This window comes from Gossypium hirsutum, chromosome D11 (genome assembly GCF_007990345.1).
Source record: "Gossypium hirsutum isolate 1008001.06 chromosome D11, Gossypium_hirsutum_v2.1, whole genome shotgun sequence".
Lineage (NCBI taxonomy): Eukaryota > Viridiplantae > Streptophyta > Magnoliopsida > Malvales > Malvaceae > Gossypium > Gossypium hirsutum.
This window is the reverse complement of record NC_053447.1, coordinates 13,154,163-13,168,018: the sequence shown is the minus strand read 5'-3', so window position 1 is coordinate 13,168,018 and position 13,856 is coordinate 13,154,163. Positions and strand designations below refer to the sequence as shown.

At 36.4% G+C, this 13,856-nt stretch overlaps 1 protein-coding gene across 1 annotated transcript; it reads right to left on the bottom strand.

Annotated features, from left to right (window-relative positions):
• Positions 1 to 4,856: 4,856 nt before the first annotated feature.
• On the bottom strand, positions 4,857 to 13,422 carry LOC107924403 (poly [ADP-ribose] polymerase 1). Its single transcript, XM_041106114.1, has 20 exons — positions 13,015 to 13,422; positions 12,629 to 12,678; positions 12,343 to 12,532; positions 11,272 to 11,455; positions 10,834 to 11,173; positions 10,341 to 10,536; positions 10,113 to 10,268; positions 9,948 to 10,008; positions 9,801 to 9,864; positions 9,474 to 9,725; positions 8,655 to 8,892; positions 8,438 to 8,550; positions 8,274 to 8,350; positions 7,989 to 8,149; positions 6,933 to 7,124; positions 6,681 to 6,789; positions 6,497 to 6,579; positions 6,267 to 6,404; positions 5,998 to 6,180; positions 4,857 to 5,141 (listed from the first exon to the last, which is right to left on the bottom strand). The coding sequence occupies exons 1-20, from the start codon at positions 13,156 to 13,158 to the stop codon at positions 5,094 to 5,096; spliced, it is 2,979 nt and encodes a 992-aa protein (XP_040962048.1). The 5' UTR covers positions 13,159 to 13,422; the 3' UTR covers positions 4,857 to 5,093.
• Positions 13,423 to 13,856: the final 434 nt, after the last annotated feature.

The following is a 13,856-nucleotide window of genomic DNA, read 5'->3' as shown; positions in this document are numbered from 1 at the left end:
ACACGTGTTTACAAATAACACCAAAATTTGTAAATGAATAGAAAATTTTAATAAATATGTTAATGAAATGTTGTTTTTATATCATCCTGTCATTTTGGACATGACGACATTGTATGCCCTAGGTTCCTACACCACCTGCATAACATCAATTGATTTGACTTCTCCCGAATGTCTATGTTGTCGCGTATCCGAGTCGGTGTCAGTCGATCTCTTAGTTTTCGACAAGATAATCTATCGGGTAAAAACTTGAATAGAGCGCTCGATACAGGCGACCACATACGTTCATTTAGGAACAGTGGGAATACGTTTCTCCACACGTTATACATATGTTCTAGTTTGTACACTTTTTTCACAAAGCTCATGTGATCCAAGCGTTGATTGCTACATGTTGTAATTGCATGAGCGTATGAAAAATGAAGTGCGTCAAATCTCTCACAATCGCAAGTCCATTGTCTCAAGTCTACACGATACACTCCCCCAATAGTACCTTGGTTTCATCTGCCAAACTCTGTGACCTGAAACAATAGGTCTTCGCGGGAGTGACACACTAGATGCATACAATTCGCTCGTGTTGTAGCCTTCCTAATTTCTTTCAGTACATCCTTGCTCCAAATGCGGTCACCCTACATCTATCCAACATATTTCACCACTAACTTTGGAAAAATTTTAGTCAAACAGAAATATGTTTCTTTGACAACTGAGGTTATTAACAAATGACGCATTCCCTTCAAGGCGGAATTGATGCATTTCGCTAGGTTTGTAATCGTGTGCCTATCGTAGACCCCCGTCATATGATTGTATCCACCAATCGAAGGGTATGTTGGATAGGTAGCTTGTACCTGCATCGTTAATGGCTCACAAATTTTTTGACATTTCGCAGAAACGATGTCAGATGAGCTCGTACCCTATTTAGAAAGTAAATAGGTTATCCATTAGTCACAACATCTGTTGACCAGTTAAATATCAAATAGTTAATAGTGGCAAATACATACCTATATTGATCACTTGTGCACACTGAGCTGCAGAATTGTACTATTTGTGGTAGTTCACTGTAACATGTCTTAGACAATAACTATAGTGTGCGCGGTCCTAAAAGTTTCCTTGCCGTTCAATTGCGACAAGTATTCTAGGTCCCCTATTGGAGATGACGCATATATCGAGTTGGGGGCAAACATGTCATCTCAACCTAGATTAGAAGAAATCTCAATCGTCTATTGACTCTTCCGATGTTATTGTGAAGGCAATTGACAAGATTTTTCAATTGTCGTCCTATGCCATAGCCAACAACAACCGATAGGTGTATCTCTCATGCATAAAGGTACTATCAATTTGTACCAATAGCTTACAGTACTAGAATGTCTGTCGATATTACTTGAAATTCCAAAAGAAAAGATGGAACACTTGGCATCCACAGAGAAACAAATCGTTGTAGTACGCATGCATCATTTCGAGATTGGTTACGCAACCTGGAACGTACCTCTCCAAGACCCTACACCACTAGCATAAATTGTTATACGACGTGTCCTACCTATTATGCGTATTCTCTAATGCCTTCTACTTTGTGATCCACTCCTTGTGATACAATGACGTGTAACCAAACTAGTTACGAATATTTACAATTAAAATTGACACAACAATCGTAGGACTCACTTCGACCGTAAGTAGTATTATGTTTGCGATCATATTCGAATCCAATTTTGAATAATCCCGTAAAATTCCTGCAACAACACAAATACATTAAATTAAGCAATTCATCGATCGTTGTAATACAAAATAGTCTTGATGCAGTACCCGCGGCAATACACGTATGCAAAGTTTTATATTTCTTTATGGTACATAACCCCATCTTCTTCTTAGAAGAAGCCACGATTTTCCACGCATATCTGTTGTCTCACATTTTGCACTTCGCCTTGAATTTGTCAAATCGAGACTTAACAACATAGAAGTTTACCCCGTTCTTGATGTTGTATCGCTTCATTTCAATGACAAAACCATATTTAGAGGAAAACTCCTTCCCTACTTCTAAATCATCTGAATCTAACAAAGAACTCATATGACTCGATCTTCTGTGTGGTAGTTTTGCAAACTCCAACTCATGTTCTGCTGATATGTCCACATTATGCATGTGGGTTAGAGGTGAGTACGCCCTGAACCGTGGATCTTCTTCGGCATCTTCACTTGAACCTTCACAGTCTGAACCTCCATCTTTTGGTTCAGTTGGAACCAGCTCTGATTTAAAAAATAATGCAATTTATGATCCATCGGCACCAGGCTCCCCGGTTGGATTGGCATCGGATTCAGTGCCCTCTTCATTCTCAACCCAACCAATATCTCCAGGGTTTGTTATCCCCTCGTCAGTGAATGTCGTAGGGAGTAAATCATTTCTTGTATGGTTTTCGAAACAATAAAAATCAACTATTGATTGCCAACCACTAGCACTTAATGTCATTCCCTATAAGTTTTCCCAGCGTTGAACATCGGCTGACCGAAGTTCAAATCAAAACCACCAACTGAGTGTCGTGTATGGGTCTAATATTTTGTGTTACCACCAAACCTCGACTTTTCGGTGTACCCACTGTCGCTGTTAACATCTAGGGCCGAAACAGATGAGTGTTTTCCCATTAATTATTTTGGGATATTATAATCGAAACATTCTAATAAAGCGATGAACCCACCACACAACTGTGTAGTTGGACTCTTGGCTTGTTCTTCCATTTTGACCTCTCAAATAGGAACATATGTTGACCTTCGAGGGCCTTCATCTATCCTTGCACCAACTCGAGAAATGGTAATCCACTGTCAAAATACGTTTGCATCATCGCCTCCAACCCCCTCACAACTCTGATATCGAAGGCATCATATATGACGGGGTCGACCGAAGCACAAATTCAATATTTAAAGGATGATACTCTCATCTGGTTGGATTTGACACTTTTTCGCTTAATTTTTGTCTGAAGTTCTGGCAATTGTATGTTCTGATTAAAAGCCAACCGAGTTGTGTTCTCTGATAAAAAACGACCCCGCTCTCGGTGTCATGCACTTCACCGTCATAATAAACAATAAAATTAATTCATCCACTCATTTTCAATAAAATAACCTATTGCACATGTTCGAAACACAAACATCATGTAGAGAAATAGTGTTGTAAATAAATATGAATAACAAAAAATGGTCTTTACTTCAAACAAATTGCATGGTAGCTCCAAATTAAGTCTTATGTGAAAACTTCTCTTCTTATGATCGTCTTTCAATTTTCTTTGCTCGTAAATGCCTTATGCCACTCAATGTTGAAATAGATTGCATTTATTGAAGAAGGCCAATTGATTCAGAAAATTTTCTCAGGCTAGTGAGAGTTGAAATTTCTAGAGAGAACATGCTCCATGTAGGATTTTTTTCAGTGCATGTAAAAAAATCATTGAAAACACCTCAAAGGACGCGTTTTCCTACCACAGTAACTGAAAACGCATCCAGCTAAAAGCACTTTCAGTGTTTTTTTTTCTGACATGCATGAAAAAACATCCTACGTAGAGCACTTTCTCTTTAGAAATTTCAACTCCAAACTTTAAACCACTCAACCATCAAATATCCCAAGATTTTAGGGATATATTTTTAAAACCTATCTCAATGTTCGAAAATAATGAACTGGAATATTTAATCAAACCGAGTAGTTCAAGTTTCGATTTTGATGTGAATTAAAATTTACAATTCGAATAATTAGAATATACGATTGGTGTAAATACAATACTCCTAAACATCGAAGTAAATCATTATCAACTATACAATTCAAAAAATTATAAAAAAAGTAATATATAAAAAAAGAAACCCAAAAATCCAAAAACCCTAACCTTACTATAAAAACCTTAAAACCCTAACTCCAAATTTAAAAAATAAAACCCTAACCCTCAAAAATGTAACACAAAAAAACTACTTCTAGCTAAAAGCATTTTCTTGCAAATACGTTAAAAACAATTCCAACTAAAAGCACCTTCCTACATATCACTAACTAAAAGCGGTTTCGTAAAATTGACCTATTCCCGTAATTTTTCAAGAAAATGACCTAATCTCATAATTTTTTTAAAAAAAATTGCATTTTTGGGAAATTCAGTCGTTTTTCCAAAATAAATAAATGCAGAGAGTTGGGTCACAGTTACGCATTTATGGCATATACTATATTTGCATCAGCCATAGGCAAACGTGGAAGTCAATCAACCCAAAAGACTAAATCCAAAACAGCTGGAACCGGTGTAAAACATGGTGTGGGTTTCTGCTACATTGGCCCAAAGAGCTAACAAAAATCGTACCCAACCCTAATTGCATTGCAGCCTAAAAAAGAACCACAAATGGGTTAATGGTTCGCCACTCCCTAACAGAGGATAACGGCGGTTTGCGTCAAAAACAGTACACACCTGTGTCATAGGATCTTCCTCGCTAGCTAACCCCTTGCCACCACACCAGTAACCAGGCTTAAAATTCATATGCAAAGAAATGCAAAATCATTTGTAGCCACAAAATGTTACCAGCATTCATAGTTCATGTCAAGTTACAGCGTCATCCATGCACATGGAAACCAACAATTTCTACATCATTAATAGGTTGAAGTTTCTCATTCATATAACATAATATCTTTGTAGTTGAGGAGCTGTGACTGATAAAGCAAAATCTATCCTTAGGTGATCTCTAATCTTACTTTAAGCTCTTGGGTGGGGATTCCAGATTCTACCGGCTTAAACGGCTGAATATAGGGATCAAGAGCTATTCAAAGTGAAGCTAAAGCTATCAAATCTTGTCATATGAACAACAAAGCAATAAGCTGGTAGGCCCATTATCATTTAATCCCACCTTATAGAGAGAGAAGATGAAATCTTTCTAAGAAGAAATGGATTAAAGTAGCAACTGTTTTTCCGTTACTTACAAAAAGCTTTGACATGCATAACAGGCTCAAGTTAAAGATCTCCAAGCTAATCCCCAAAACTAGATCTTATCAAGACTCGACCTTGCTTCAAAAAATGCACAACGGCACAAACGTTTTTGTTTTAACATTTATACAGATATGCCCTTCACCAAAATACATTATAAATATCCATCACCTTCCTTCACCTCTTGTGATGAAACCTCACTTTCAACAGGAACTGCATCTTAACCTGTCCCAATCAACAATATTGAAGATGATAAGTACAAATCACATTAAGAACATCAATTGGATTTCAATAATTAAAGCAATGACATAGTTAGGAGCAGGTTTAGCAGCAGTGGTAGCTATATTAAATGGACTCTTCAGTTTTTATAAAGTACTTGTGTCCGACAAATGTTCAGACATAGTTATAAGGGTATAATCTTCCAAATATATGGAAAAACTTACAGAAAAATTAAGCATACCCATCACTTACCCCCAAGTCCTGATGCTATAGGCAGTAGGTGGTAGTAATAATAATAACACATGTCCAATTATTTTCAAACAAGGCTACATATTTCACCCAGAACAAAATGTGTCAGAGGTTAAGGTCATTTAGTCCTCACCAAACACTTTCCTTGAATCCAGGTACCTAGATGGTATGTTGGTAGTAATAGTAATTACACATACCCACTCAATTTTAAACAAGGCCACTTAAGTACAGCAAGAAGGAAATATGTCATAGGTTACTTCAAACAAGGTCATTTAGTCCTCCCTGAACAATGCCAACAATTTCTTAGCCTCAAATATTTTCAGCACCTTTCAAACCTTAATCTTGTGATTCAAAATTAAATCCATTGTTCATCTAACTCAAACCACTTCTTAAAGAAAAACCTCAAAGCACTTAAAAAACAGAGATAGAAATGATGGCATCTTAGTGGAAAGGGCTACAGAGAAAATAATGCACTGATGGATATGCGTAAAGCACATTGCAATCGAACCAAAGTTGTAATTCGTTTCATGCATTAAAGGTGGATAAACTCATCAACTGCAAAATGCCAGAATCAGTATTTAGCTATATGGACAGAAAAGATCTTTTAACTTACTTGAGAAGTGTTATAAACAATGTATTCATTATACATCAGCTCAGATTCCTTCACACTGGATGGAACCGGTTTGCCACAAGGAACAATAATGTCATCCTTCCACTTTACAAAGTCAGACTTCTTAGGTACTTTCTTTCCGAGCCCTTTGGTAGAGTGCTTTCCTTTTGGTAGTTTTTCTATATACTGAACAAGAATGAAGAAAAGCAAAGAAAAATAATGAATAAATGCCAAGTTCTGCATCTACACATTGGCATAGAGGGTGCACTAACCTTGGCCTTTGTTAGTTCATAGACCTCCCCTAAAGCAACTTCACTGAGAAGCATGAGGCCCACAGGATTTTTCCTATCAGTAAAGCAATACTGAGCACTCTTACTGACCAAATCAGCAAAATAGACCCCCTTGCCAAACTGGAATGCAAAAGTGTTACAAATTTAATTTCGTGAAAGAAATGTGTATGTCCTGTATACAGTGATGTACAATAAAGAAAATGTAAGAGAACCATATAGCCAGTCGCTGGAGCTTCTGGAGGAGCTATTCTTAGTCCCTGGCTAAGTATCCCTACAAAATTTGTCAACCGAGAACCTACATACAAAAAAAAAAGGTAGCATGAGGAAAATTACCCCAAATTATTTGTAGCAATTTGCGAATCACTCATCTCTTGCGTAAATAACAAAGCCACTTACCATGCCAGAGAAGCATTCTGTTACTAAGCTTTTCTCTGTAAGGAGCAAACTTATCAAATTCTCCTTCTCTTTCAAGTGAGAATACTTCTTCCAATTCAAGCTTCCAATCCTGCGAGTAAAATATATATAGTTGCAGTAATTTAATATTGCAAATTGAACCTACAGGAGAGAGGGAGAGGTGGGGGAAACAATAAACAAGCCCATAACCAGTTAACAGTAAGAGCTTTCCACAAATGCAAAATGCATACTCACAGTATGAGTAGGGGCATGAGTGGTAAGGAGATATTTCTCAATCAACTGAAAATCTTCACTATCATGAGGAAGGGGAGTAATATCACAATGGAGTTTCTTATATTTTTCATCAAGGGAGTCATCACTGTCAACATCAAAACCTACTAGTCTTGAGGCTATTTCAATGTCTTGAAGAGCTTCCAACATTTTCACCTACATTTCAAGCAGAAAAGGAGGACCATAGATTACTCATAGAAAGGTTGTATAAACTTGCAGATTAGTTTGAACAGTTTTCAAGCAATAATTGAGCAAGTTGACTCCAACTTCCTGCCTTCTGCATACAATAGTGTAAAAAACATTGGCATCTCACTCATACCCATGGTAGATGGTACCACAACAAAGCAGTCACAAAGATAACCAGTCAATAACATTTTTCAAAATTTTTAACAGTGTTCTTTGTAGCCAAGAATAGCATCTAACTATCAAGTGCCGAGAAAATGTAGGTTCTACAAAATGAAAATGGCATTCACCAACAGCATAATGGTACAATACAAGGAGAAAATGTCCAGCTATAATCTAGCACAGTAAAAGCAATCAACAAATTTTAACAAAGAGCTACAACCTAGGCACCTAATCTGCAAAAGAGTTGAAGATGTCATAAGGAAACAGCATAACACCTTCAGTATTTAAGGAAGGAAAAAAAAGAAAAGGCAATTAAGTACCAATCCTACAATGAGAAATTGTTTCTGAATTGAACATGAGAACACCAATGCTCAGATCAAACAGAGTTGGGACTGCTTAAAATAAACCGATACAGGAAGCAGACAAGTAAATTCAACTAGATGCATGCAAGAAAATTAAATAGACTACTTTATTTATTACACAATAAAAATCAGTCCCCAAACATTTAAATACGGCACAAACTAGACCTTATAATTTGGGTTTAACACAGTTTATAAGTGGCCATAAATGCCTCAAGTGAAACGAAATCAAATTTGATGGATAATGACACGGTACCATCATTGAATTAGAAGCAGTCAAAAATCAGGAAAAGGTAATAATATGTAGGATGTATACCTTTGCCTTAAAATCATCTTCATCCCTTATGACATGTGGATGGATAGAAGGAATAACAGTAAAAAATCTATTGCTGGCATCAATAATAAAGCTTTCTTTGAGAGAAGGATCAGAAGCATCACTATTCAATAGATTTTGTATCTCTGTTAATGCCTCAAAACCTGGGCCAAGAAGATATGGTTACTAAAATTTCTACTCTGCATATGCCAGAAATTTAACTCCTAGAATGCAACCTCTAAGGTGTTCAGCAATAGAGAAAATAAACCAGATTTTACAGTTACCTACCTTTCTGAATATTGCTTTTGCTCAGCTTTCCAAGGGGCATTTCTGACATATTAATCTCAAACTCCATCATTGCGGCCCTGTAATCAAGAATGGATCTTTAAGAGATCAAAGTAATTTGAGAGAATAAGAGAGGGGAGAGTTTGCTTGGAAAATGGGCAAATTGCCTGTATGTTTCCACATTAAAAAGCATCTTCACCAATTCAAGTAAGGGAGGAGGAAGTTGACTATCTGCATCAGTGTGCTTCTTTTCTGACACCTGTTTGTTAACCCCATAGTCCTACAATTTCCAGCATGTAAAAGTGAACTATAAGAAAAGGGAATCCACTATCAAGCAAGAGGCATAACACATTTGATGAGAGATGGAAAGAAAATAAGCAATACAATATCCAATGGGAAAAATCTGCCAGGCTGTTTCTGGAAATTTTGTTTCTTTTCCCATGCCTCCCATGAGTTCCCAGTTTTCTCGAGAAATAAACGTTTGAATTCAGAGATTGCATCTGATTTTGGCATCTCTTCCAATTTGCTTCTGCCAATTTTTTCATTCCCAACACGACCCCATTTACGGAATACATAACAACCTGACCCTTTATCTTCTTGGATTATTTGGAGGATGTAGTAACTTGACATAACAAACAAGTAGAAGTTAACATTTATTGAGAAGGAATATAATCAAAAGAGAACAAAAATACTAAAACAGAAAATTAAGAAAGCTAAGTGGCAAAATTAATGTGGTGATAAATTGATATACAAAACAGTCAGAAACTATGTTACTCCGACTCTTCATCTTTCTTGAAGTGCCCAAGTCCGGTACTCACGTCTGGCACTTATCCAAAAACGAGTATAGGATATGATCCTCCAAAAACCCTCAAAATACATGGGAACTTTGAGAAAATTTGAACATACCGGAGATGGACACATAACCATGTCCAACACTCGCGTCCAAGTCCAAGTACCGTAGGTCAAAAAAGCAACGGGGAAAACACAATGTTTCCAAAGTAGCATGTGTGTCAGTCTTCAAAGAGGATTAAGGCAAGAAAAATGCCCTTATTATCCTCTGAAGAAGCAAGGAACACACAATCATTAAGTTGCATATGTCAATAAGCAATAAGGAAAACATTTAACACAAGTTTGAAATCAGGAATGTCAGTCAGCTATAACAGATTAGAAAGCCAACAACAGAGACAGGTGTACAAAATGAACCTGTTAACACCGGTTGATAAGTCAGACAAGTTCAGAGTTGTGTTATATATACTTCCACCGTCCTCAAGTATATGACATGAATCTTGCAGACCAGAGGCTTCATGCACAGCACTTCGTCCTTTTACTTTGACAGTGACCATGCTAGAGGCCTCACCGATGGCTTCAACTTTGTACAAATCAAAAGGAAGCTTCTTCTGTTTTTTAAAACAATCAACAAGATAGTCCTCCCTAACAATTGGCAATCTCATTCTCCTGAAAAGTGAAATACTTGAAATGAGTCTAAAATGAATGAAGAACTCAAGAGAAGAAATATGGAAGCAGCTTTACCTTGCCTTCCTCCTTTCAGCATCATGACCCTCCGAGTCCCCACTCACAACCAAGCAATTTGTATCTGTAACATTATTTACTTATTTATTAAGTAAAAACCAATCAACAAAAGCAATTATATCAAAATATAGTCCAGGAAGCACATACCAGTCTTGATCTTGGCATGAACCATACCACCTGCTTCCTTGATTTTTCCCTTCCACTCTTCCTGAGGAGCAAATATCGTCAAGGAATAAACAAACATTCACATTTATTCTGAACAAAATGAATATAACTTCACTAACTTTTAAAATACAGTGGAAGAGATTTTACCAAAGACTCCTTAGGCAATCCAACAATGGAAACTTTCAAATTTGCCAAGCTTTCAGCATTTGAAGTTTGAGATTGGCCATTAGCAGCTTGACTTGAAGAAGCAGAAGGTGGAGGCAGGATGCGAGCTGGTTTTTTAATTTTTTGTGATTTAAACCACTGCAAAAGTTTGAGTCAGGAAAATGTTATAGTTTAAACACTTCTACATATCACGTCAATATTAGTTAATACCTTGCTAAGAAATTCATTATTTGTTTCATCTGGTACTTTCCATTTCCCTTTAAGACGTTCAGGTTCACAAGTAGAGTAAGAACACTTGCTCCATGCTGAAATGTAGCCATGGCAGCGATATTTGCCTCCAGAAAAGCGAAGACAACCAGAACACATTGGGCATTTACCAAGTGCTCCAAACATCATCCCATCAGCACTGCACAGAATTATACCAAAAGAATCCTTTCAATTTTAAGTGCAGTTTATTAGAATTTACGTTCATCATGGCACGGATAAAAATCTTAAGCAATTCATCATGAAAACTACATTTAGGTACACACACAAACAACAGGTTCAATTATAAAGTGTCTGATATAGGTTCAACAATTTGCATCATCAAGGTATCTCCAAAATCATCCATTACAGTTAAAGAAAAAAAAGAAAACTGCTCAACTAGTGAATTACGTAAAAGGAAAAACACAATATCAAATCCATAGCATAGGAGTAACCTTACCAGCGGTCACGCAAATCAAGTTCTGATCCTGTTGCATCTTGGCCATTGGCCTCAAGCATTTCACGCAGTTCTGCTGTTGTAACATGTTTCTTCAACTCATCCTTCAAAGCCCACAGTTCTTTAGCCTGGGCCTCCAGTTTCGTTTCCAGATCAGAATCTTTTGGGTTTTTGTCCGTCAAGTCATTGGCATTCTTTGTACGCCCAGCCCCACGTGCAGACACTTCTCCTTCCAACTTGGTGATTTTTGATTTTTGATCATCACCAACATCCTTCTTACGTTTTGCACCAGCTGTGGAGGTTGATTGTGGCTGTTGCTCCTTTGGTACATCAGTTCCTTTGCCTGAAAGGGACAATGACGATTCAAAGAGAACACAATTGAAGTCAAAATTTAGAGTCCCCTATGGCATCTGATAAAGCCTAGGATGGTAAATCCCATACCTGTCTTAGCAGCAGGAACCTTCTTAACCAATGCAGAAATAGATGCCTGATCAGAAGATGGAATGTGTTCCCATCCAGGCAACTTTTCCACTTCAGTAGTTGGAGACAAATCCAAAAAACACTTGGCATGGTTCCACACCAATCCCTTAGATCCTTGACCCTTAGGCTTGGAAGATATTCGAACCTAACAATATTAGAAAAGCCCATGCGCAAAAGAGTGTTAAACCTCATTTCTGCACAACTAGCATCATCAATGTTGTCTTAAAAAACTGTAAAGTGCTAAATGTACCTAAAACTTAAGCAGCAGCATAAAAGCCATCAGCTGGAAACATAAATGAATTTCAAAATTCATCTCATGCTTCTACCATGTTCTTTTATATATCAATTTTCTTTAAGATAAACTAGAAACAAAAAGGAAAACAACATTCTAATATAATGAATATTTACTATAAAAATATTTATCTTTAGCAAGAAAACAAAGAAGAGCATAAGAGATTCTTATTTGAAAGACAAATATTGAGATGCTACAGCAACAAAAATGACGCATCTGATTTGGTTCGAAGGAACCACCCAGAAACCAATGTTTGAGAGAAAACAACGGTAGAAAGCACATTAATTTCAAAGCTGAAGAAAGGTGAAATGTTAACACATCTCAACTAAATATACACCTCAAAAACACCTAATGGAAGAAAAAATATGGCTCTAATCCAGCCCGTATCTCAGAACAATGATCTGACCACCTAAAACCATTTTATCTTACCATTTTGCATCTAATAACTCATTGCAAGACCAAAGGTAAAAACTTTCCAATCTATCCTTAAACATGAAGCAAACTTCTATCACCATCAATTTTTCCTATGCTAAGGCAACAAACAAAAGAAGATTGATTTACTAGGTCCTTGAAGCAGTACTTTCCACCTTATACACTTACTGGGTCCTTGAACCGATACTTTCAACCTTAGACACTTAATCCGTGGATCCATTTTACGTAAACCAAAAATTAGTAACTAAAGACAAACCAAGTATATGAAAAGCATAAATAGAATAAAGCATTAAACATAAACAACCCACCTCTCCTTTCATAATCTTCTGGGAGCAACCCTTGCAAGTGGCTCGAGAAGCTAGTGAAACTTCAATAGCATATTCCATGGCTTGAGGAGTGATAGTTTTTGCATTTGAAGGTTCACCTGATTCCACGTAGTTCCTGATTTTTTGTTGGTCCTCCCATCGAAGGGATTCTATGCCTTCAACATCATCAGTACTACACATTTTAAAAAAAAAAGATAAAAAGTTAACCTCCGCATCCAATACAGATTATCTTTCAGAAAACAGAACAGAAAATTAGTAAAGTACGTACGACTTTATCTGATTTGCTTTCCTTAGTATACAATCTGCATGGTTCCACATCTAATTCATAAAATAGACGAACATAAGTAAAAATGCTGGAAGAATTAAGCATCCACAATAAGGCAAAGAGTAAAGTTTAAGTAAAAGGTAAAGAAATGACGACAGAAACATGGAGATTTTGCGTTTTAGAATAACATAGCAGTGAATGACAACTGCCAAAGCCTAAAAGAGAAAATTGATATAAGGAAAACAACACATTAATAAGCAATTTAACAATATCCCACCAAAATCAAAATGAAAACTATAGTTGCATGTATTTAACAATTGCCAGAATTAAGAAAAACAAAAGAAAACAGAAGACCCAGAAAAAAAAAAGGAACAGTGGAGAGAATGTACGGGCATGAAGCCATCGAACTGGGTGGCTGGGACCATTTTGCCTAGCCTGAAGACCTCCTTGTTGATAACACTCTTGCAAGTTTTGCAAGATGATCGAGCGGACTTGGCGTACTCCGCTTTCCATGGCTTCGGTGGGTTCGCCATTGCTCTCGAGAATCAGCAGCGGATGAATAGAGTAGAATGCGGTAGTTTATGAGAGTGGGGTTTCAAAAGCATATATAGGTGTGGGATAAGAGAAGAAATCGAGAGTGAATCTTGGGAAACACTGAGTGAGGAGAGAATCTGTTTGCTTGGCTTCGCCCTTAGGCATTCCTTCTCAATGAGTAAAAAATTGAAAGATGAAAAGTCCCCTTTTTTATCTAACCCTCACCTCCGCCGGGCTTTTGTCTCTTCTATTAAGTTCTTAGTTACTTAGGTGGTCCATTACCCAATTACCTTTTAATTTACATTTTTTCTATTTATGATTATTTTACCCAAAGATAATCATGTAGACCAAATTCATGATTTGATTTTTTATTAATATAACATTTGATTTGGTAAATAAATCAATGTATTTTAATTATTAATTATTTAATGTTATAATAAAATTAAGAGATTAATATATTATCATGATTTTATTTTAAAAATTATTTTAATAACATAATGAAGAATAAAAGATAATTTTGTTAGTTCAAAATTTTCTCCAATTCTCTGCTTATATACACATATATGTTTATCTTATAATGGAATAAAAAAACGTTATCACGTCTCTTTTAATTATATTAAAAAAATTGTAATTTTTTATTTTTTATTTCAATGCTATTGCATAGAATAACTCTTTTTTTTTTTAAAGGAATCGCATA